The sequence below is a fragment of the Gallus gallus genome, chromosome 1 (assembly GCF_016699485.2).
Source record: "Gallus gallus isolate bGalGal1 chromosome 1, bGalGal1.mat.broiler.GRCg7b, whole genome shotgun sequence".
Lineage (NCBI taxonomy): Eukaryota > Metazoa > Chordata > Aves > Galliformes > Phasianidae > Gallus > Gallus gallus.
Genome location: NC_052532.1, coordinates 137,618,885 through 137,643,339, shown reverse-complemented (window position 1 = coordinate 137,643,339; position 24,455 = coordinate 137,618,885). Strand labels below are relative to the sequence as shown.

Sequence of the window (24,455 nt, the reverse complement as noted above, 5' to 3'; positions counted from 1 at the left end):
AAAATAAACAAATACCTGGGTGTGCTGAAAGTTTTCTCCTTGAATAGCTGAATCCTTCACAAATAGAAGGATGAAATGTGTTAGACCTTAGTGTTTGATGTTGGCATCAATGCATTCTGAGCCTGTTCTTCTCTTTGTTTCTAGTCTATGAAGTGGTGCGATGAAGGAATTTATCTTCTGGCTTCACAACCTGTAGATAAGTGTCAGTCTCAGGATGGTGCAGAATCAGCATTACAGGAGATTGAGAAATTCCTAGACACTGGTGCAGGCAATAAAATTAAGGAGTTGAATAAAGTTTACAGAGAGTATGCACACATCCTCAATGAGGACCTAAAGGTACTATAATTTATTCATGTATGCATGCATCCATTTGTTAATTTTAGAATTGCTATCTTGCATGGCCATCGATAAAGCTAGTCCTTCTATGTGACTTCATGCCGTTTGTCAGAGCAGGTACTTATGCAAGGAGGTAGTCATGTTATATCTTTGGATAGGCATCAAGGGATCCAGAACCAATTAATAACAACTTAAATTCTTCAGATAGTAGCATTGATGTTTTTAATAAATAAATCTTCAATCTTTCGAATACTTGAAATATCTTTTTTATAATGAAAACACAACTTTCCTTGATATTTGAACAACTTCTAGGAAAAAAAGCAGTTAAAAAATATAACTTGAAAGTACATCCCCCTTCCTTCTTGCTGATGTTATCTTGTAACAGAACCATCAGAAACTTTCAAGAAAACTTCACAGTTTTTACTTTTTTCTTAGATCAAAACTTAAACCCCATTGGTTTCTCTACAGAAATAACAAAAATGTTTTGTGACAGTATATTCCAACCTTAATCATATTAAATAACTGTAAACTATGCCTTGTTAGGTGTGAAGAGTAGGGTAATATTTTTATGTGGTATGAATGCGATCATTGCAAATCAATGCACCACATATATAAGTATAGCTTGTTGGTTGATAGATGTCTGACGGTGATTTTTAATTTTCTTCATGTGGCAATGGTAGGAGCATATACAAAAGGTTTTCCAGAAGCAAGAAAGCATGGAAGAAATGTTTCAAAAGAGACAAGTAAGTCTTAAGAAACTGGCAGCTAAGCAAACACGTCCTGTTCAGCCAGTTGCACCTAGACCCGAAGCCTTTGTAAAATCTCCTTGTACCTCTCCAGGTAAGTAAATGTAGTAGACTTAAGTAACTTTTTTACACTATGTTAAGAAACTAGAAGAAACTTTCAGCTGTAATTTGTGGTTGCACAAACATCTGTGTTAGATCCGCTCAAGTTCTAACTGCTGTTTGGTTCTGGTTTATATGCTTAGGTCTTCAAAGAGATTGTGTATCCAACACAGAAAGCGGTGTGCTTCGGAAAGTAAACTACAGAAGAGGAAAGGTAACATTCTTTTCTGTGTTTTTTTTTCATGTATGCACTGCTTGAGAAGGTCATAACACAATGGAATATTCAACAACTTCAAGAAGAATTAGGCTGTTTCACTGAAAATGTGCTGATATTGCCCCTATCAAAGTAACTCTAGTTTAAATAAAGACTGCTTTGTCACACAGCTGAGTATGAGAGAAGGTAAAGTAAATACTTGCCTATATTAGGAAAAATGTTAGGGGCAGCAAAATGTAAAATCCATGAACAGGAAACATTTATTATTTGCCAGTAGTAATTGGCTACTCTTAAAACTAGCGAAAGTGAAAAGGTAGTTGTCATTGGCTCAAAGAAAGCTTCACCTGACCTAATGGTTTGCCATTCCCAAGTGGGGAAGGTCTTCCTGCTCCGCCTCCAGCAAGGAAAATAACCTGACGACAGCAGCAGAAACAAATAGTTTTCCACTGAGTTAGAGAGATGAATTAACTCAGTAAAGGTTCAGCAAGAGTCAAGTGATGATGCAAGGAGACGGACAAGACTGTATGACCAGTAGGGACAGCAGTTGGAGAAAAGGGTTGGCTTCTGGGGGAACTGAAAGGAGAATATATATATATATATTTTTTAGGAAATCTTGAATTAGCTCAGACATTACAATAAAATTTGTGAAAGTGAACTTCTACCAAGTTAGTAATTTACCAGAACGTTAGCATGATACCTGATTTTTAGCTTGGAAAGCAGACTTAGGCCAGCATTGCTTCCAAGATTATGCTGATGCTGTGACGTTATCTTACTGCAGAGGGATCTTGAGCCACCGTCTTTTCTAATCTGACCTTTGACAGTGAACTCCCTGTATCTAAATGTTCATGCATGCTTTGAGATATTCAGGTTGACTTGGATTTTTTTTTCAGAGTTTCTGCAAAATGATTTCATTTTTAATGGAGTACAGCCTTTCCTGTGAAAACTCATGTAAATAGACCTGAGTGCAAAGCTCCATATTTTAAAGTGCTTTTTCCTCCTCTGTCTGTTATGCTGTGATAATTTTGTTTGTTTGTTTCCTTCTTTAGAGTGAAATGAGTGAACTCCATCAAAGCAGAGGAGGATCTACAATGGATGATGAAGAAAACCTAGCTGTGTTACGGCAGTAAGTATATTTTGATAAACAACAAACGTTCTTTCTCTGATTTGGTTCCAGTACAGTCTGAGTTTGGCTAAAGATTTGATAGGATAAGTATGCTTCTATCCTTTTACGTGGAGAAAGATACTTCAGTCTGTCTGCAGCATTATTTAAAGCTTATATAGTATCAGAGTCTAGCTTTGCTACAGCAAGATAATACTATGGGAGGATAATTACATGTTTTCATGTCAGAGAAGACAGTTTTGAGGAATAAGCCTCCTGTAAATCTGTCATATACTTTGGTCTCTGTGCTTCAGGGGACAATTTTATTATTATTTCACTCTTTAGACCCTGTTTTGATTAATCTTAAGAACTTTCCTGTATTAAAACTAAATAGCATCCCTTATGCCACCAGAAAGTGGTACAGAACGTGCATTTCCAACTGAAACCTGGATATTCTTGCTGTCTTTTCACCGTTATAACGTGTGCTAAACCATCTGAAATCACAAAGGCTGGGGGGAGAAGCAAGTATGCTTGTCTAATTACTAAGGAAAGCTAACCTTAAAAGGAGGTGCTGTGACTTTTAAGTTACAGCAAATGCCTCAAATTTAAAATGACCAGTGTAACTTGAAACCTTTGCACCTCTAACTTCAGCTTCTGTAATACTTGCAAATGCAATGTAACCAGATTTTATGTATACAATAATAAAAACTGTTCACTGCTTCTGTTCAGCTCCTATGATGCTTGAAATTCCAGCTTTGGCTTTTTTTTCTTTCCTTCTCCTATTTAAATGCATTTTCAACTTCAAAATGTTTTAAAAATGAATGCTTCTCAGTGTGGATATATAAACCGTGGGCCGAAATATCTATGAAAATCACATTTTATGTTACTTCAGAAAATTGGAGAAGGATTTCCAGTTGAAGTAGAAACATACAAAGTTAATATTGGCTTAATACTTAGTATAAGTGAATAGGCCTTCCTTAATTACCATTCTTTGTTTTTCAGGCATGTAATGAATGAACTTATTGAAACGGAACGAGCATATGTGGAAGAACTTCTCTGTGTTCTTGAGGTAAAGATTAAATTTAACTCTGATCTGAATCTATTTCTGTTCCATTTCGTAGGTGTTCTTATGCTTTCCTTCTCTCTATGATGCTTATCCTTTTTTTCTTGATTAGTGCGATTGCCACATCTGTCTTCATCATGTTTTCACAGAGGCAAGAATATGCATATTTTTCTAAAAATACACATCTAGAAGTTTATATTAGCAAATAGCAGAAGTAAGATGTGCCTAACTACTGAGGTAGAACACAGTGAGATTTGTAATGATCATTAATTCTTTTAGGATTTCATTCCAGAGTCTTGGGTCAGTTTCAGGAGGCTTGTATGTCACACTGGAATGTGAATTTGCTTTGAGATAATCTTGTATCAGAGGAGCAAATCTGTTTATCACATCTTTCTTTGTAGGCCTTTAAGTAACTTTCCAAATATCTCAGGTACAGCTATGGCTACAGAGTACCCTGTAGTAATAATATCTTGATTCAAAATTGTGAAGGCAAGAATATTTCCTTTGCTTCACACTCATGGAGACGTAATTACAAGTTGCTTCTAGAACGTGGTACAGAGTTCTGTATTCTTGTTTGTTAAGTATTCAATCATGGATGCAGCATTTTGATGTAGTCCAGCCTGGTTTTGGAGATATTAATTTGCAGATATTTATTTGCAGATAACTTGACAGTGACTTTAATCAAGATGAATCGCAACTGAGCCAATTGGGGTACTTCTGGAGTCCACCCCAATTTTAGGGTCTTGAATAGGAGCTGTCTTATTTTATGGACTGGGAGTGGTAATTTCTGGGTACATATCTTTAAGAAAGAATAGTACCGTATGAATTCTGGTCTTTCTTTTGTCTGGTTTATGGTCGGTTTTCAATAGTGTCCTGTCCTGGATTTCGTCTAAGTGCTGCGAAGCCCCAGCAATAGGGCAGCTGTGACTGATGTATGGTAATAAAGCAGTGCAGATCTGAAGTGGACCTTAAGGATTGCTTTATTCTTTGCTTTTGTGTATAATGCTGTCTGCATAATTTTGTTAAAATCAGGGTTCCAATGGCTTTAGGACTTTTGATCCTTCCTGCTACTACTGGAGGTACTGCAGAATCTTTCTATTCCCCTGGTATTTTTCTGGTTTTACATAGAGTGTAGTGCAAACTTTTGTCTTGAAAAGTCTAGATCTCTTCATTTTCTGCCGGTTCTGGACTCTCTAGCACTCTGAGCATGCCAATCAGACTTCTCTCTACCTCTGTGCAGTTTGGGATTCATCGCTGCTGAATCTGGGTGATGAGAACTGCCAACAGTAATTATGGATCAGATCCCTGCTGATGTATGTTTCAGTGGCAGCCTTCCAGCTTTTGAGTAACTCTTATTAATAATCCATAGTTATGGCTATTTCCCCAATTCTTTTGTTCATCTTGTTCTATTTGTTCAATTTTCTTGTGAGATAACTTGATACTCTTTTTGTATGGACAGCGTCTCCTTTTATGTTGCATTTCTTTTGTCGTGCATTTTCTCTCAGCAAAGGATTCCAATGGAGAATTAAAGGCAATCTGCAAGACCAATTACTAGGAAACTCCTGTAGCTGCTTTTAAAAGAAAAACTACCAGGCTCACTTATTAATAAATTACACCTATTCCACTTTGGTCTGTGAAATCCAAAAATTTGTACTGGGAAAAAATACTGGTCTAGTCTATTACTGAAAATTGCATTCTACTCCTTTTTCCATTTATTTCTACGCTTTTACAACAGTTTTCAAATAGATGATTATTATAATGTGCATTATTACTGATCCCCATTGGTGCAAGGATAGCTTTCTTTCTCCTTCCTTAAGATATATATACTACTCAGGTAGTAAAACATAAAGGTTTTTATCTTGCAGTTGAAGAATAAGCACTATGTCAGTCTGAAGGGAAAATATTGTTAACAGCTTTTTGTCAATGTATGCGTTTTCATGATTTTGTTATTTTAGAATTCCAGAGTACTGAGCTCCATGAGTTTTGTTTTCATCTCATCTGGGTTAGTTGCCTCTTCCTGAGGCCAATCCTTTCTTTGTTGCACTGTCCAACATCATCTTCACTTCAATGGAAATGTAGTAGTCTATTCCTGCATCACTTCTCTGAATCTGGACTGCTTAGCGTTCACAGTTTTTCTTCCTGTTTATTTTTTTTGTACTCCATTTTATGCAAATCAATGAATGTTTTTTATCTTTTTAAAGGCTATACCTTTGGATTTCTCTAACTACTAGTTTTCTTTTTTCTTTCCTTTTAACTAAGACTCTGTTTTTGTACTCATGGGGAAGAGAGATGGGAGAGGGACCATGGTTAACAGTCAGTGAGCTCCAGCAGTTTTGCCTATACCACTGTTGTTTTTTTCCTCCATGTTTGAGGAAACATTGAGGGGAAAAAGAACACTCAAATTTTTAAGGGTTTTTTTAAAATATAAATAAAAATCTAATTGCTAGTTGATCAAATGCCTGAATTCTTTAGGCTAGCTGACTTTACCAGCTACTTCTCCCTACTACTTCTAGTTTGGGCTTTCAAGTCTTGATTGCAGGCCTGTTGTTGCTTATCCTTCCTTTTACCTTGTCACTTTGTTATGGTTCAGCGAAGTTTAATATAAATTGTTGTCACTAATGCAGTTATTTTTTGTGACCACCTTGTCCATGACAACTGTGTTGAGAGCAACAAAGAGAAATCTAATCCAAATCTAAACTATGTCACATCATCTTCCTTCAACTGTGTAATGCAGTAATATCTAAATCTTGCATCATTCCTACAACTTGTTGTCCAGTCCATATGATTTGTTCCACACTATATACGGTTTTGTTCAATTCCTCTTACTAAACTGACAAATTCAAAGGAAGTAATTTAAGCTGAGGTGCCTTACTTCTGTCTTGGAGATGATGAATGCCTTTTAGTCACATGGAAGTCTAAGAAATGCAGGTACCGTTAGCTGGCATTAAATGAAGCCATTCTTTCATACTCGCTGTGTATACATATGCTTTTTTTTTTTTCCCTTTTTCTTCTGGGAGATCTCTTAATCACAGCTTAGTAACCTCAGGGTATGAGAGGAGAACATACCTGGGCTAAAGCTGTGTGTGCCTCCTTTTCCTTACTTGTGCCAAATATGTATATAAGGGAATATGGCCTTATATTTTACAGGGAAGATGTCAGAATCTAAAGGTAATAACTTTGGGTGACAAATCTAATGAAAATGTCTTTAAAGTATAATATGCAGCTTAATGGTTTCTGTTTCTTTTAGAAATAACCGTAGTCCTCCTGCTCCCTCTTCATAATAGCTAAAACCAGCATGAAGGTTTGCTGGAATTGTGGCTTTAAACTCAGATATGTAAAGTGTAATACGAAGTGCAAACTATTATGTCTGAGCAATATGGAAATACGTGGTTTTTGGTGGAAATGATTGCAAGCTGTTTTGTCTTTGCTTCAGTAAAAAATGCAGTAGTTATCCATGTGTATTTTGAAAACCTAAGATGCATCTGACTGGACTGATGGAAAAACAGATTTTGTAGATTTCATGATTAATACCGAACTTTCTTTGTTTATCAGCCTGCTGAGGCAAACTGCCCTATCAAAGGGAGGAAGATAATCAGTGTTCCCCCTTCTGTGTTCTAGGGGTATGCTGCAGAAATGGACAACCCCTTAATGGCTCACCTCATTTCACCAGAACTCCAAAACAAGAAGGATATTTTGTTTGGGAATATGGAAGAAATTTATCACTTTCACAACAGGTGAGAATTTGGATTCAGATGTAAAAGTAACATTTGAATGGGATATTGCTAAAAGATCCTTACTGAGCCTCACCTAGCTACCTATTGAGTCAGAACTGATATTGCATTGGAGACGAAACTTTATTCAAACGTTTTCAGAACACTGGTAAAATTTTGCATCTTCTTGAAGGAAAGTATTATGATCTGATTACAAGCTTATTAAAGCAAAGTCTGTTTGCTTTTTTGGTTTCTCTTTATTTTTAAACTGTCAATGGAAAGTAAATTATTATCCTAAACCACAAATTTTCTATGTTCTTGCATCTGGTTGAGGCTATTTAATTTTTATACTTAACAATCTTATTGCTGCTGGGGAGGTATTTCTTCACATGGCAATATCTAAATAGTTAGAAAATAAGTATTTTCAAGACAAGTTAAACATATTAAGTAGTTGTTTCTTATTCAGGAAAAACTAGACTTTAATGTTTGTCTCTTTTTTTTTTTATATATTATTTGACTTGTGTTGCTTGATAGCTTTTGGAAGAAAAAACCCACTAAATGTTACAAATCATACTAGTGAATACATAAGGCAGGGAAACAAAGCCATTTTGCCCCCACCAAAATCTTATGTTTAGTTTCAGTTGTAGCAACAGTAAGCTAAAAGAAATTGATCAGAACGTGTTTATTTTGCTACCCCTTTTTAAATACATCATCTAGGACAGTTTTGTTTAATTTCATAATACACGATTACAGCTCTGTTTCTTTACGTTTAGATGATGAATTGCAAGAATGCGAGTGTTTACAACTTTCTTTGACATGTGCTCTAAGAAAATCTTCTTCCTTATAGGATATTCTTGAGAGAACTAGAAAATTATGTAGAATACCCAGAACTGGTAGGACGGTGCTTTCTGGATCAGGTATGTATCATCTTTAGCTGACGTTTCATTCATAAGCTCTTCTAAGACTGTTACAGCTGAGAGTAATTTTTATGTAATAATTGCCACTAGGTCCCCTTTGTTTTGAACAGATTAGAGTTGGGGACATTTTCCACTGCAGGGTGTACTTAATTTTGATAGAAAGAACTACTACTGTTTTGAAAGAAAATTGCTTTATTAAAGTTGCAATTAGGGAAACATGAAGAAGCATCATGCATTGGATCACTTGACATTACTACTACTGATTATTTTACTTAATTGTACTGGAAAATATTTTTTATTGTGAAAACAGAAAGCAGAATATGAAAATTTCATGAATAACCAAATGAAAATAATATCTTGTCTGTGTGAAGTCTCTCGGAGCAGCAGGAGCACTATGGGACTTGTGTAAACAAACACGAATGAAAAATATCAGATTCTTGACAGTGTTGAAGTGATATGGGGCAACAAACTAGTTGGTCCACTTCCAGTGACAAACACACTCACAAAATGCAAATGCATAAAGAAAGAAGGGCAGAAGTTTTTGAGTAAGTTATGCAGAGGGAATCATGTTGTGGCATTAATTGAATTAAATGAAAAGACCCTGTATTTTTCATGTGGTGGCATAAAGGCATTTGTAAATATAATATATGCTTCTTTGTAAGGCACTTAATGTTCAATTGAGGTCAAAATTAACAGGAACATTTTATTCATATGTTCCACGTACAAAATGAGTAGCTGTTAAAAAATGAGTGGTTTTTCAAAACTGTTGTCTGTTAGGGATGCCTTAAGGAACTGTCTTTTTTCCTTAGACTTGCTGACTGAAAAATTCTGAAGAACTTTGTCTATTAAAAAAAAACAGTCATTTACTCTTTACTCTTCTCCCTCATTTCAGATGGAAGATTTCCAGATTTATGAGAAATACTGTCAAAACAAACCTCGATCTGAAAGTTTGTGGAGGCAATTTTCAGATTCCATATTCTTTCAGGTATGCTTACTTGATTCTCTGAAATATTTCTGTTTTCATTCTTTTGTTAAAACTGCTAGTTTATCTCAAGTATGAATAACAAAGTATATTGATTTGTGTACTGACAAAATCTGACAATGATTATAGGAATGTCAAAGGAAACTCGATCACAAGCTCAGTTTGGACTCATACCTGCTGAAGCCAGTTCAAAGAATAACCAAATACCAATTATTGCTAAAGGTATGTGTTACGAAATTATAATGCTAAATGTATTTTTTTTTTTTGTATTTTTCTTCTAAATGATGCTTCTCTCATCCTGCTGGAGAGAAATCTAAATTAGTAGAGTAGTGTATAAATCAAAATTAAGAAGCTGTCCAGAAAGATTCAGTTAATCAGTCTTCAAAAGCAACTTGTGTTGTAAGGAACGTACTTAACTGTAGTCATTGTATGGAATTTTTAGGAAGGATGCCATTCTGATTCATTTAGACATACTATGGGCAGAGGGAACAAAAAGAGGAATGTAGTATTATATATTGTAAAATGAATGTCTAACTTTTGGCTATGCTTGAAACCCATTTGTTTTAGGAAATAGTCACTACATAGACACAAGGTTCAATAATTCTGTTTAACAGTAGTTTATTCTTGAGTTAAAACTGAGTTAACTAATTCTTTGAAAGCTCTTAATTTACACTGAGATTTTATGAAGAGAGAAGTATCTGAAAAGTTTGCTGTTTAAAGAATCTTTTCTTTCTGAACTCCATGAGTAAATGCTTATTCTCATACTGCTCTGTATATCTGGTTCAAGTGAGAAGATACAGCTTCCCCAGTGAGCTTTTTGGAGAAGGAATACTTTTTAAAATGTGTAAGCAGTGTTCTACGTAGTATGTTTAGGTCCACAACTAGCATCCCAGACCTTACACTAATTCAAATAATAAATGTGATTTGCCTATGTTTTTACATTTACTATTTTTTAAAAGCAACAAAATGTAAAAATAAGCAGTGAAAAGAAAGGATGACATTGAGGTTTTGCTTTTGTTTTAAGCAATTGTGGTGAAAAATGCTCGCAACTCAGACTTGTAAATTTCTCAGGTTGTGCTTATAAAAAGTTGAGGAGAATTAGGAGACCGATTAGCAGCAGATGAGGTAAAACTTGGTCTTTTCAGTTAGAGCCAGTACTTAACCCACTAGATAACACAGTGTAAACTTTGCTGGATAGCTTTAAAAATGTAGGCCAAATTTGGTGTTAAAATTAAAATAATCCTAGTTACTGCTGTTTGCAAAGCTAAGTGTGTTGTCTTTCCTTGCCTGCTCAGGAGATGCTGAAGTACAGTAAGAACTGTGAAGGTGCTGAAGATCTTCAGGAGGCATTAAATTCTATATTGGGTATTCTCAAAGCAGTCAATGATTCTATGCACCAGATAGCCATCACAGGCTATGATGTGAGTAACAATATGCTTATTTTTTAGGTACCAACATAGAGCGTATTCCCTATTGTGTAGCAATGATGAGAAGACCGTCTTACAAAATACACCTTTAAACTGCATTATATAATGAAAACAGTGGAAAGATTCTCTCTCTTTTCTGAGGTTTTCTTGCTATGAATAATATTTTCATCTGTCTATTCAAGTTTTCTTTCTTTGATCTACTTGACACCAAGTTAGAAACAGAAAATTGTCCTAAACAATCTGGCTTAGGCTGATGCCAAATGGGAGTCACTTTCAGGTTCTTTGTGTAAATCATAAAATCATAGAATCATAGAATGGCCTGGGTTGAAAAGGACCACAATGATCATCCAGTTTCAACCCCCCTGCTATGTGCAGGGTTGCCACCAACTAGACTAGGCTGCCCAGGGCCACATCCAGCCTGGCCTTGAATGCCTCCAGAGATGGGGCACCCACAACCTTCTTGGGCAACCTGTTCCAATGCATCACCACTCACTGTGTGAAAAACTTCCTCCTAACATCTGACCTAAACCTCCCCTGTCTCAGCTTAAAACCATTCTCCCTTGTCCTATCACTATCCACCCTCGTAAACAGGGTGTAAAACTACGCCCTGTAAAACTACATCTAAAACTTCCAAGAAAAGAAAACAAGTGAACAGATAAATATAAGGAGCTTTGCAGTACGCATTTGAAAAAACAGATATGTATTGTACATCCTTTTTTCTGTGTGGATCTCTGTGTTTTGCCATTGCTACTCTTGACTGTAAAATCATGCCTCAACAGTGTAAGAGAGAGAATATTAAACACTGACTGTATTTTCATTATCTTTCCAAATTCAACATAAACACTGATGTGAGAGATTACTTGGAATGAGAGAACTTGTAGCAACCTGTTCAGAGTGTGTGTTTCAGTCAGACATTACGTCTTTGTAGTTATAAATACCACTTTTTCTGTTCTAGGGAAACCTGAATGAGCTGGGCAAGCTCCTAATGCAGGGATCCTTCAATGTCTGGACTGATCATAAAAAGGGTCACTCAAAGGTGAAAGATTTGGCACGCTTCAAGCCAATGCAGCGACACCTGTTCCTCCATGAGAAAGCAGTGCTGTTCTGTAAAAAGCGAGAAGAAAACGGAGAAGGATATGAGAAGGCACCTTCTTATAGCTATAAACACTCCTTAAATGTAAGGCACTCAGCAGTCCAGGAACGTAGTGATGCTAAGGGCTTAGTTGCGGTAATACTCTTCTTTACTGTTATCGCATTGCAGTTTTTCGGTGTAAGTGTGGCTCTTTCAGGCAAGTGTAACTGTTACTGCAAGTCCATGTCGCTTTGTGCTGATGGGTGATGGTGTCAGGGGGGTAAATTCTCCTTTGCGAATGTCTAAACTGTGCTAGTCTAGCTGGATGGCACTTGCATTAATCACTTGGAAAATGTAACAGTGGGTAGGATAAAATAGATGTAAGATTTGTCACTCTGAATTCTAAGAGACAGTTTGTGAGTCAGTCTTAGTTTAATGAACCTAAACCTTTCTTCCCTCTGAGGTAGTCATGCTGACATAATGCATTGAAGGCCTTATGTCCAAGATGCAGATCGTGCTTTCTTTTCTTTGAGCGTGAAACCAAATGTGGTTTTGTTTTTCATAAGTAGGTTACCAAAGAATACTGTTAGCCTTCTGCTCCTGTTGTTATCTGTATTGCAATTTGGTAGGTCAGCAGCTGTCCTTTTTGCTTCCAGATGGCAGCAGTTGGAATAACAGAAAATGTCAAAGGTGATGCAAAAAAATTTGAAATCTGGTATAATGCAAGGGAAGAAGTTTACATCATACAGGTAACAATGTGCAAATACTTTTAAAATAATAATTAAAAAATAATAACAAATTAAAAACTGGGGGCAGGGGAGGGGGGATTCTAAACCTAACAAGATCTATTTTGTTTTGGTTATTTTCTTCCCTTTGTTTTTAATCATATTTTACAATACCTGTGCAAGATGTTGCATGCACCATTGCTATTGTTTTCATTGGAACAGCAGATTTTTGGGAGCCAGGGTAAGACTGTGGCACATGTACAGCTTTATCCTTCAGTTTCTGTTTACTGAGGGGCTGGGGAGAGGATCTGGCTATTCCTCTTGAAAAATTCCTCTGAGGTTGTGCTTCAGCTTGCAGGTTTTTGTCTGCTTGATGCCTGATTGTCTTTTAATGTTTTTCTGGGTAGGCACCAACTCCTGAAGTTAAAGCCACTTGGGTAAATGAAATAAGAAAAGTGCTGACTAGTCAACTGCAGGCATGCAGAGGTAAAATATTTTTATATATACATATATTTTATTCTCTTTTCTCTTTCAACTTCAAAATCTGTTCACTGCTGCGTTCGAGTGTAAGAATGAAAAGATTAAGCACAAATCAGTTAAATAGTTCTTTCTCTCCATTACAGAAGCCAGTCAACATAGGACTCTTGAACACACTCAGAGTTTACCTCTACCAGCATCATCCTGTACAAGGTAAGTAAGTTAGTTGTCATATCAGCCCAGTATGCTAATGCATTCACTTTGCAATCTTTATTACTCCTATTCCTCAGCACTGACACATACATTTTAGGGGTTTTTAGGTCTCTTTCTAGTATAAAGCTGTAAAGATTGGGGTTCACATACATCTCCAGAACTGTTAAGCTGAGCGACAGTGGCATGAGCTTTGCAGATAAGTAATCTTCTGTGTCAACCATAATCCTGGTGGTATTACAATTCTGTTTGTTGAACAGTCAGTTATATACTTTACATCCCAGGTAAGAGAATTATGTACAGCAGCCTTCTCCTTTTTTCTCTGTTCTTTTCCATCACTTAAATTATTTTTCTTCCAGATTCATTCCATTTTTCTCTTTGCCCTTTACAGAGCGTTCTTTTCTTATTTCTTTTTTTCCTCCAGCTTTCTTGCTGAGCGATGTATTCATTCCTTCAGTGTCTGTTCAAGTTTGGAGTCAAGCTTTTTCTTTATTGTCCTGTACTTCATCCTTCACCTTACCAACCTATATAAATGCAGTCCTTTGCTCTCCCCTGCTGTTCTGCGCTTCTCTGACCTCTGCTACTCACTTTTTTTTTGCTTGTATTGTATGAGTTTCACCCATATGCCTATACACACTTATCTTCAGTAATTGCCGTGTAGTTGTATGTGCTCAAGTATGCATCAGTAGCTTTTGGTTCTGCATATAAATAAGTAGGTTCCACGCACCTACTTATTTACAGAGAACTTCCCAGATACGTAGCATTTGTAGGATGTCTCTCATTTCCATTTGCCATTAGAGGTGCAATGGGAATTCAAGTGCATATTCAGCATATCATATCTGTTCACGCTTTATCTGTTTTATATGCTAAGAGCTTCTGAGAAGCAGAGTTTATTCTTTTTCCTTTTGTTCTTTCTTCTTCCCCTTTTATTTGCTTTTTCTGGGATGTGTCTGTAGTTAAGACTGAGAAGAAGTTGTCCTGAGTTGACTTTTTAGTAGTTCCCAACTGCCACACTACATTTGCAGTCAAAATTGAAACCTTCTTCCTTTATATGTGCTCATGATATTTCTATGCACTGTCATTAATGTGCATGGCTTCAACCTTGGAAGCTATGAACTAAGCAGCTAAGAAATGGTTTTCAGCCTATGTATCTGTACATAAAAGATCTGTATGTCAAAGGCAATCTGTAAATCAAGGTCATCGCCCTTGTTCAGGTCCAAATTTGTTGGAGATGGATTGATTGTCTTAATTTTCTTCCAATAAACAGTCCTTCAAGGAACAACATCAGAAACGTGAAAAAAATGGATGAGAGAAAAGCTGATCTCACAAGTCTAGAAGGTTATGTCACCACAGTAGCACCAAAGTACCCCGAGAAAGGCAAAGGTGAGTTTGGACATATATACTGTTGTCTTCAGATGTGAAAAGCATGCTTGCACTGCAGATGCACAGGCAGATCCACCAGCATGGTAGCCATGGTAGTACAGGCAAATGCAACGTTACACTTGAAGGAGCAGGACTTTGCTGCTTGCATCCCCAAGACAGCCCACCCACAATGTGCTGCATGCGCCATGTGAACATGCCAGCCCAACCTGCCCTTGCCTCAGAGGTTTGTGCTATGTGACCGCTCTGTGTGGACAGGCCCAGAGTCACCCTAGTGAAGGAATAGCACCAGGGAGATGGGAACTGTGGGTTATGCAGTCTTAAACTGCAGTATGTCTTCTCTTAGAGCTGCCTGGCCTCTCAGGTTCTACTTCTCATGGATAAATTTGCCAGCATTACCCGTTTTAAAGAGTGCTTTTTCACCATGAATTTTGGTTTATGTCCCTGAGATAATTTACTGGACTAGCAGAAATACAAACCCCTGTACAAATAAGAACAACTGGACACATGGGTTCTTCTATTGGACTTGGACTTTCAGTTGTTCTTTTTCACCCTGGTTCCTTGGCAGGGCTGTGAATCATTTTTTTGCCTCGACCTTTTCATGGCCTTTTCCCTTTTCTCTGTTTCTTTCTTTTCCTTTGTAGATGACACTAACTCTACCTCAGAATGCTCTGTACTGTCAAAAAAGCGCTTTACGCTGCAGGGCTTTACTAACCTCAAAAGTCAGAAAGGTAATTTTTAAAGAGGAAAAAAATAGCTAGATGTTCTCTATGTAAGGTTGTAATTGAAGCGTCACTGTGTGTGTGTGTGTGGTGTAACAGGCTCATGTATACTTTTTCAATGTGTATATTAGCTTGTTCTCCTATGTTTGAGCTAGGTTCCTCAATCACAGACCATGACAGGGAGATTTTGAGAGAAATTGGCTCCATTGTGAGGGAGAGGGTGATGAGCCCAGAGAAGCAGAGCTGTTGGAGATGCAAGGGAAGGAATGCAGTTTCCAGTGCTTCCAGTCCCTATATTGAGGCCTAGGAAGGAGTTCATAGGGCCCCATTCCTGTAGGAACCTTGAGGAAGTTTCCTTCACATGAAATGCCTGGCCTGCTTCTAGCTTCAGTGGATCTGCCCCAAATGTGTCCATACTTGGCAAGAATGAATCAAGGTTTTGCTAGAGTATTTCTATCTATAAAGCATGACCTCAGCAAAACATCTATGACAAGGTTGTTTGGCTAGATACAGAAGTAAATAACTTCTTTATGCTTCTGGAAATTCTTATTTCTTTTTTGCTAAAACAGGCAATAGGTGTCTGAGATCTCTCTTGCTTCCTCCTGCCAAGTAATTGCATGGGTACATTCACTTCTTGCTTTGAATATCTATCTTCAAACAGTCTGAATGGCACTAAGATGATCGCACTTGTTCAAGAGCATGATTTCTTCTCCAAGCATCTTATCAGTACGCCTTTTTAAAACTTGATTACCTTTGAGTTCTTTCTGGAGAGACTGACTCTTTAGGGTTGTGTATCTGAGAGTAATGAGGTGAGCACTAATATCCCACGCTTGCCTTGACAGAAACTCCATCTTCTACTGCTAAAAGCCAGACATTGCCAATGATCCTTCTTACAGGACCAGGTATTGCTGTAGCACTAGATATGTATAAAAGCGATTGTTTAAATTGGTAATGTTTGTCTAAAATTGAAATTAATCGTATTCACTTGAAAGTATATGTAAACTTTTTAAAATGAATTAGGCATTATCTATTACCATAAAGCAATTTGTCAATTTATCTTCAAAAAAAATTTATGTGAATAATTATCTTCTTCTGTAATTGAGCAATGGCATCTCAAATTAGAGTGATCTCAGAAATCTGTTTGTTTTCCAGTGTAAACTCAAAGGTATTTAGCATGCAGTCCACCTTGTCTCTTTTTTCCGATTCTTCAATATCTCTCTTCTGTGTTTTTTTGCCTATTCATCCTCCTGCAGCTTCTCCTACCAGTCCTGACAAAAAAGCTAAACGGCACGAAGTAGTGAGTGATCCAACTCCTTTTGGTGTAAGAGGTAGTGTGTTACCACATCTTACAATCTGCAAATATCCACATACCCCTGACGCTGGGGATGCTTGTAAGGTGATGATGATGTGTGTAGCAGTGTTGATATCTGCTGGGTTTTTCTACAGGGATCCATTGACTTCTGTACATGTTGTTTCTGATAGCACAACTTGTCAAAGTTTTACCTTTGGCATCAAATGAAGTAGCATGTGGCTAACTGCACTTTTTAGGAAAGAGTGGTGGGAAAGTGATGTTTTCCTGAATCATAGAATAGCTTGGGTTGGAAGGGATCCCAAGGATCATCAAGTTCCAGCCTCCCTGCCACAGGTAGGGTCACCAACCTCCAGATCTGTTACTCAACCAGGAGAAACAACCAGAAGCTGGTTGTTAATAAAACTATGGCACCTAATGGCTATGAGATGCATGATTTTCCACTTAGCATCCTCCCCTTGCTCTGCTCCTTGTGGGGAGAGCTTAACTTCAAAAAAAAACCAAAACAAACAAACAAAAAAAAAAAAACAGGAGGGTGGGGGGGAGGAAAGTCATTTATTCTAGTCAGAGTGGGGATCATTACTGCCCCAAGGAATATACATTGCTGTATTCCGTTTTAGGTCTGTATTATTGAAGTCAGTCTCATTGCATCTTTTTTTGGGTGACAGAAAGCAGCTTTCAGCACCCTGTTAACTCCAGATGCTGTAGCTGAACCGTAGCAGCGTTCTGCCTCCTGTCCTCCCAACCCACAGCTAAGCAATGAATATAAAGCATTTCATTTAAATGACCCATTCCTAACTAGCAAGGCTATTGGCAAAGGCTTCAGTACAAATCCTTGAGATCAAGTAACTAAAGAGTACATTGCAAGTATTCCCTCTCTTCCTGGCTCTTTTCCCATGGCCATCTCTTAGAGAATATTATTCTAAAGATTAAGCTGTTTTGAGCCCTACACTCCTCCATTCCTCTGCATTTTCACAGCCATTAATCTTTTTCTCACCTGTGGAGATGATGCTGTTTCTGCTGCTGTGCTGGAGAAACTTTGTGCAGCACGACTCAGTGTCTGAGCAGGAAGCAGTGTGATCCCAGGGCAGACACCCACAAAAACTCTGTATTTAGTAATTCCATCTTTCTGTCTTGCACCTTCTGATCTCTTTTCTGACATCTTAGCTTCCTCCTCAATGATTCAAACTGGGTTGAGCAGTCAGTGGTCTTGGCCATTTCAGGGTGAGACTGTACCAGATGCTGCTCTCAGCTTCTCAGTGTTGGAGTACATTGTTCCTCTCACTCCTTTCCTTTCACGGCAGCATTGCACCTGCTTACATCTGTGTGTGCTCAAGGAAAATGAATTAGTGACAAAATCATACACTGGGGATGGATCCTACTTTGTAAAGAAACCAGTGAGCTGGTTTCTGGAGAGAAGCAGCTCATGACTTCTCAGGTTTACTGGCACCATGAAACCTAAGCTTGCTCATTTCTCCATAGCCTTTGCTCTTCTTAGGACTGCCATTTCCTTATGTTTCCTGCCTTTATAGGGAGCTCTGCTAGGATGTGTGTTTCCAAAGAAATTTGCACGGAATACAGCAGGAATTTATTACTCAGTTTCTTCACAGATGTCATTCTCGACCCTGGACAGGGCCAAGTGGGTCAGTACTTCTGGCCTTGTACAGGGCATCCAGCAGCGCAGGCGAGGTAAAAGACCTGCTCAGTTTGGTGTGCTCTGAGTGTGCTTTCTTGGATTGCTTTGACTTCACTCTGACGATGCACTGTTTTAGCCTTAATGCACCTGGCATGAGCAGCTGGATGGCGAATGTAAAGTGCACTGAAAAAGGAAAAATGCTGGTGCTCTCCCACCTTAACTCGTAGCTAACTAAAGGCTGGGAGGTTTTCCTTTTTCCTCTTGATCTTTTTCATTGAGTTTTCTGTTTGTTACTATCTGGCTTGAACCATTACTTGGAACTGTTTATTTGTCCTTTTTATTCTGACTTTTTCATTATAAGCTCAGCACATGTATTAGCAGCTGTTGGCCTCAGTGAAAAGCACCCTGCTAGTGAAACTTACTGTAGCTTAATTTGGAAAAGGATATTGTGAGCTTTGGACATGATCCAGCCTCATAAATACACAAAATGCTTCACCCTTAGAGAGAAAAAGGAACACTTGGCCATAAGTGACAGGCAGCAGATTGTTCTTGTGTTTCTTGCTGCAATAACTTAACACTGAGATGATTCAGCGTAGTAAAGTATCCTTGTGTCAGTCTGAACGCCCTTACCTGACAATGCAGCTCATAACGTGAAGTACAGAGTGCCTGCAACTCCTGTTGAGTTCTTTGACAGCTGCAAGCGCCCATCAGAATGCCCATCCATCCCTTGTTCCAACCTGGTTAGGGTGTTTTGGGTGACAGCCATGTGTGCTCATCCTTTTCCCACAAAACACATGCTCCCATCCTTTATGCCCTCCCAAGAGGAAGAGCATCTTTATAGAATCACGGAATAGCCTGGGTTGAAAAGAACCACAATGATCATAGAGTTCCAACCCCCCTGCTATGTGCAGGGTCGCCAACCACCAGACCAGGCTGCCCAGAGCCACATCCAGCCTGGCCTTGAATGCCTCCAGGGATGGGGCATTCTATCATTCAAGTTTGTGTAAGGCAGAAAAAGCTACTATTTTGGTTGGGAATTTGCATTGTTTCCATCTCCATAAATCCAAAGGGCCAAATTCACTGCTGTGCATCACCAGAGATCTGCTTAGTCTCATGAAAACCTTTTGCCAGCTGTGAATTTCACCTAGTGGCTCTAACAACTTCCCTCTGTCAAGATTTCCTCCTGTTATGTTGATCACTTGATGATTGTCAGGGGGAAGAACACTTCTCCCACTCAGTGTTATGCTGCTGAAACATTAACTGTCGGCTGTTCGTTCCCCAAGGTTGGGCTAAAACGTCTCATTCTCTTGATGCATCTGAAGAAAATGACGGCTGGTCCAGTGCTGAGGAGCCGCTGAATTCATCGGATGCAGAAGAAGAAGGAGGAGGAGGAGGAGAGAGAAATGAGATGAAGCTGGTAACCAGAAATGCTTTCCTATTGAGCTAAGCAAACATGACTGTGAAGTGTGACAGTACGTAGGAATGTTTCTGATACTTGTAGGAAGAAAAGTGCCTGCTTTGAAACTGTCAGCTGAGCAAAACTCCTGGGGCAATGGGAAATATCCCACTACTTAAATCAGCCCTGTATTTTAGTAAGGTGCCTTTGTGTGCCTGTAGACCAGCGGGGCTGCTTATGCCGTAGTCAAGCAATGACAAACCCAGCTACTACATCACTTACATCATGTCACTAATCCTCCGGTTTATTTTATACCCCTTGGGATTTTTTTTTCTTTTACTTGGTAGAGATTTTACTTAATTATTGTAACGGGATGTTTTTCCGGGTGTGAGAATTCATATGCTGAATTTGCACATAATTGAACAGCAAAGTCTTGCTGCCCCTCAGAACGCATATGTGTGCTGTCTTCAGCCTGTATGTGCACAAGGAGGAGGAAGCAGGGAAAAGTGCTCTGATTTTTGTAACAAAAGCTGCAACATACTTTGAAAGTACTCAATAGAAATAACTTGTTTTCTCCTTTTGTGCATTTAGACTCCTGGTAAATATACAGTTGTGTCTGACTACGAGAAAGGAGTTTCTGAAGAATTTGCAGTGAAAGGTGGAGATCTAGTTCAACTGATTCGTGAAGGGGAGGATGGACTTTGGTATGCACATCTCTTTGGAACCTTCATCCACGGAACTGTGTGTGGAAGGCAGATGCTTTGTGGGCAAAACTTTTAAAGGCAGAGAATGGAGCAGTTTGACTTCTGTTTTTGTTTTTATAGGTATGTGAAGAATCTGACCACTGGTAGAGAAGGTTGGATCCCAGCAAACAATCTGCTGATGCTCATAGGCAATTCAAAATCAGCTCAATCTTTGAGCAGCTCTGGTAGGCTACTTACTATAAATGGTTGTTTATCTGAAGATTTCTGTTATGGGAGAAAGCTGTGGAAAAACAACAACCATATTTCTTTTGATTTTTCTCTTTTTTTCCCAGAATCAGGCACTGCTTCCAGCACTTTGAGCACGTCATCAAGTTGCAGTGATAGCTGCAATGCCAGCAGCACCAGCTTCTCAGACATTAAGGGCTAATGTCATATTTTCACCTCACCTCCACGGAAAGTAAATCTGGAGTTTGAGCCCAACATCCAAAACTCGAGATGGCCATCAGAGAACTATCTGTTCTGAATTGCTGGTTTTCAGTGTTTTCTCTGATTTTCAGAGATTCTCACAGAAGATCGTAGTGAAAAGTGCATTGAATGTGAAGTTGTTGTAAATAAAAACTAAATGATTTGAAATAGGGTATCGTAGAGGCTTCTCCTCTGAAGTTTGAAGCTGCAGAGGTGTTGGCATAAAACACATTTATACAATCAGGTTTCTGCAGAACTGTATCATTTCATAACATCCGGAATCTGAATGTGAGCAAACTGTGTTCAGTGCTAAATCCTTGCTGTAAGCTAATAACGTAGCAATCACTGTACAGGATAGATATGAGGAGAATAAATCGGAGTTTACAGTTTCTCCTCCTCGAAATACCCATTCTCCCCAGATGTACCTCAGTCAGTGCAGTCAATGGGACTCCTACAGCCACCAGGAAGTAAGTTTGGTGAGCCATTTCTCTTGGGTCCTTGGGATACTCTTCTGCACCTCGGAAATGGATGCAGAAATTACCAATCCACTGACCATAACAGCATCAGAAGAGGAAATCATTTTATCCTTTCCAACCTTTTGGCAATTCATGCAATGGAATAGCTGTTTTTGGGGGGGTTTTTTTTAGTATTTTGCCTCACAACCAATCTCTTCACCAAGATCTGTGTTTACGTAGCCTTAGCAATTTAGTAGTGTCGTCTTCCCTACACGGGTGCACAATGAAACACAAATATTCTTATTCACTAGATGATTTCTTAGTAAACTAATTTCATGGTTACCTTCAGCTCTAACAGTTAACATGCAGTTATAGGCAAAGAAAACTGTGGTGAGTTCACTATGGACCAAGAGCATATCTTCAGGAATACTTAAAATGGTGAGAAACCAGGCACTTTTAGTCAATGGTATTTGTTACAGACTTATTCAAAGAGACAGAAATGACATAATTTCTTATAAAGCGGAACGTGGGTGAAAAATAATCTTTATTAGTGTCAGATTTGTCAAATATAAATTTCTTAAAGGGAAGGTAGTGCTAAACTTTCTATTTTTCAAGGTGTCATGTAAGCCAATGTTAGGAATTATCACCTTGTTTCTGTTCTGTGCACTTTGTCCTTACAGTACAGAATTGTGTGCATGTTTGAAATGTATTCAATCCCCTATGCCTTTCAAATGTTCTTATAAAAATAGGCTTTTACCTGATTTGTATACCATATTACTTAAAAGTATCACAGACTTTATGAGCAGAATTTTTCAATGTCAGTCGGAACTGCTATTAATTATCGGACCCTCTCTCTGATGGCTGAGCCCAGAAGTCTATCTTTGTGCTGGAAATTCAGATGTTAGAGCCTATAGCTTAGGAAACTGAAGGAGAGATTCTAAATAATGGTCTTGGTCCTGAGCTATAGAAGCAACCCTACCCAAATGCAATCAAGAAGCAGCTGACTGCGGTCAGTACAAATTGAAACACATGTATACGCACACATCTATGCACGTGTGTATGTGCATTTGTGTGTCTGTGTATGTATGTGCGTGTAGATATGTAAATGTGTAGATATGCTGTATCAATGTAAAGGATGTATTTATAGTCTTCATGCTGCTGAATGTGTCACTTTACAATTCATACATACATAGGTTTCTTGCAATACTGCAATATAAATGCAGATCAGGGTTTTACTTCAGACATCTTTTCCAACACAGACATCCTCTGGTCATCTTTTAATTATCCCATATGATACTGTGCTGATAGGGAATACTTAGGCTGATATTTAACAGTGAGATGGCAGCATGAAATTCAGCTTATCTTCATTTTTGTAAGTTATTTTGTAAATTCTGTAACATAATTTACCTGTGTATTGCTGTCATTGCTTGGATAAGACTGTCCTTTCATTTCTCACTGCAGCTCATTTGCGTTATTTCAATGGTTTTCTCCACGTCATGGCACTTTAATAGAACCCATTTCCTTTTTCTTTTTTAACTGCTGTTGTGGCTTAGAGGTTCAAAGTCAGAGCTCTCTATTGTAATTATGAAAATTTGAATAAATGTCAGCACTTCTTGCTGAATGCCTTTATATAGACATGCTCTGTGCTTTATTTTTGTATCATGGTCCAACAGTTGCTTATGGGCATCATACAAAAAAATAGACTGGCACTCACCCCTTGCTGGGTTTTAAGAGAGTACTGCACGTCCTGTGGCTCCTTCCCTGCTGTATGCAATCCTCTTGACCGTGTGGCCTCAGTGGAACAGGTTGGAGGCTGGTGTCTGGCCACCACTGAAGCTAGGTGAGAAGGGAGAAACTGAATGTATCCATGCCTCACGCAATGAGAAAGGTTCTTGTATGTTCATGAGCATTCATGAGCTTTAAGGATCATCATGCCATGGTAGGAGGTGATTTGGGCTGAGGATTACACCATCCTACTAAGTTCTCATTAGGATTTGGTTGCCTTTGTCTACTTCTGTTAATGTAACAGCCACCTCTGTAGGAAGAGACGTTTCTTCTCAATTCTGTTGGTAAATATTTTCTATCACAAACACTGTGGGCTCATCCTGGGTTCCGTATATCTTGGATCACCAGCTTGAAGTTGGAGCACAGACTTTCCTTGCCAGCTGCCAGCCACAGTTCTATGAGCTCTCCCTGTTTTCTTCCTGGGCTCACACTTGGGGTGGAGGGGGAGTTATTTCTCCCTCTTCTGTGACCCTTTCTAGCAGTTTTTGGCTGGATCAGCTCCCAGAACCAAACCTGTCTCCTCCTGCATGGTGATGACCACATTTGTTCCTGGGGCTGGGCAGCCTGTGTTGGGTCAGCACTGTTCTGGTGTAGAGGAGTGCCCTTGGCTTTTCAAACCAAGAGGCTGAGCTGCCCAATGGGCAAAGGAAATCTGCAGGGAGCTCTCTCAGGGCTCCATGATTCTGAGCCCCGTGGGGGCAAGCCAAGGCCCAATGCCTACAAGTCTGAGACCCTACAGCAGGATGGGGTCTACAGATAAGAAATGCTGTGCTAAAACAGACTTGGTATTTGTATCTATCCTGAGGATTGCTGCAGTCACTGCTGCCTTTACCAGCAGATGGTGGTAGAAAATCAAGGATGGATGTTTGCATTTCTGTTCTGAAGGGTTTTAACGGAGGTGAGCCAGTTTGGTGCTGAAATAGCCACTCATATTCGGAGCTGGTCACAAAAAAAAAAAAAGTCTCTAAACGTGTATCATCTCCCCATCTTCTGTGCCATCCCTGTGAGCGTAATACTGCACGCAGGCATAGAGCTCAGGCAGATGGGCATGTGGTCCTCTCCTGGAAAGAAATTTCTCCTTTGCACTCTAATAAGGGAATGATTCACTTTAAAGCTTAGTGGCATAATATTCGTAAGTTTGTAGGTTAGTGCAACAGAACAGGAATTAATAACTCGCCCACTCACGCAATCTCAGAGTATTTCTGAAATAGAACTGAGTTGGGTTTTTTCATTTAGATTATCACCGAGTACTGACAGGGCAAATATCAACACGAGACAAATCAAGGAGAAGGAATGGCACGTTCTGAGGCACCCGTTCTTCATGTCTTCCAGATCCACATCAAAATGCCTTAAATAACATTTTCTGAACAGCTGTCCCCAGCCTGATTCTAGTAGCACTCACAGGCAGCAAGACTGTTTGCTTTAATTCATGCTTACTTTTAGTTGGATGAAGGATTATTTTTCTTGGAAATGCCCAGAAACTACAAGCCAAAGCTGAAGCCTCTGCTGGTGAGATTTATTGAGTG

At 38.8% G+C, this 24,455-nt stretch overlaps 1 protein-coding gene across 18 annotated transcripts in view; it reads left to right on the top strand.

Annotated features, from left to right (window-relative positions):
- MCF2L (MCF.2 cell line derived transforming sequence like) overlaps window positions 1-22,773 on the top strand; it is a 148,315-nt gene extending 125,542 nt beyond the window's left edge. For 11 of the 18 annotated variants that reach the window (XM_015277843.4, XM_040699251.2, XM_040699276.2 and 8 more), the window contains 21 exons: window positions 145-336; window positions 1,017-1,176; window positions 1,325-1,395; window positions 2,442-2,518; window positions 3,497-3,563; window positions 7,176-7,291; window positions 8,115-8,184; window positions 9,077-9,169; window positions 9,296-9,388; window positions 10,462-10,587; window positions 11,549-11,770; window positions 12,322-12,414; window positions 12,798-12,876; window positions 13,014-13,080; window positions 14,345-14,460; window positions 16,022-16,081; window positions 16,433-16,507; window positions 19,408-19,541; window positions 20,112-20,224; window positions 20,345-20,448; window positions 20,557-22,773. In XM_015277843.4, coding sequence (XP_015133329.2) covers window positions 145-336; window positions 1,017-1,176; window positions 1,325-1,395; window positions 2,442-2,518; window positions 3,497-3,563; window positions 7,176-7,291; window positions 8,115-8,184; window positions 9,077-9,169; window positions 9,296-9,388; window positions 10,462-10,587; window positions 11,549-11,770; window positions 12,322-12,414; window positions 12,798-12,876; window positions 13,014-13,080; window positions 14,345-14,460; window positions 16,022-16,081; window positions 16,433-16,507; window positions 19,408-19,541; window positions 20,112-20,224; window positions 20,345-20,448; window positions 20,557-20,651 — 2,223 coding nt within the window. In that variant the 3' untranslated portion in view covers window positions 20,652-22,773. Of the gene's footprint in view, window positions 1-144; window positions 337-1,016; window positions 1,177-1,324; window positions 1,396-2,441; window positions 2,519-3,496; window positions 3,564-7,175; window positions 7,292-8,114; window positions 8,185-9,076; window positions 9,170-9,295; window positions 9,389-10,461; window positions 10,588-11,548; window positions 11,771-12,321; window positions 12,415-12,797; window positions 12,877-13,013; window positions 13,081-14,344; window positions 14,461-15,101; window positions 15,189-16,021; window positions 16,082-16,432; window positions 16,508-19,407; window positions 19,542-20,111; window positions 20,225-20,344; window positions 20,449-20,556 lie in introns of all 18 variants that reach the window. The other 7 variants (NM_001397798.1, XM_040699285.2, NM_001397799.1 and 4 more) reach the window with 4 other exon arrangements.
- The last annotated feature ends 1,682 nt before the right edge of the window (window positions 22,774-24,455 follow it).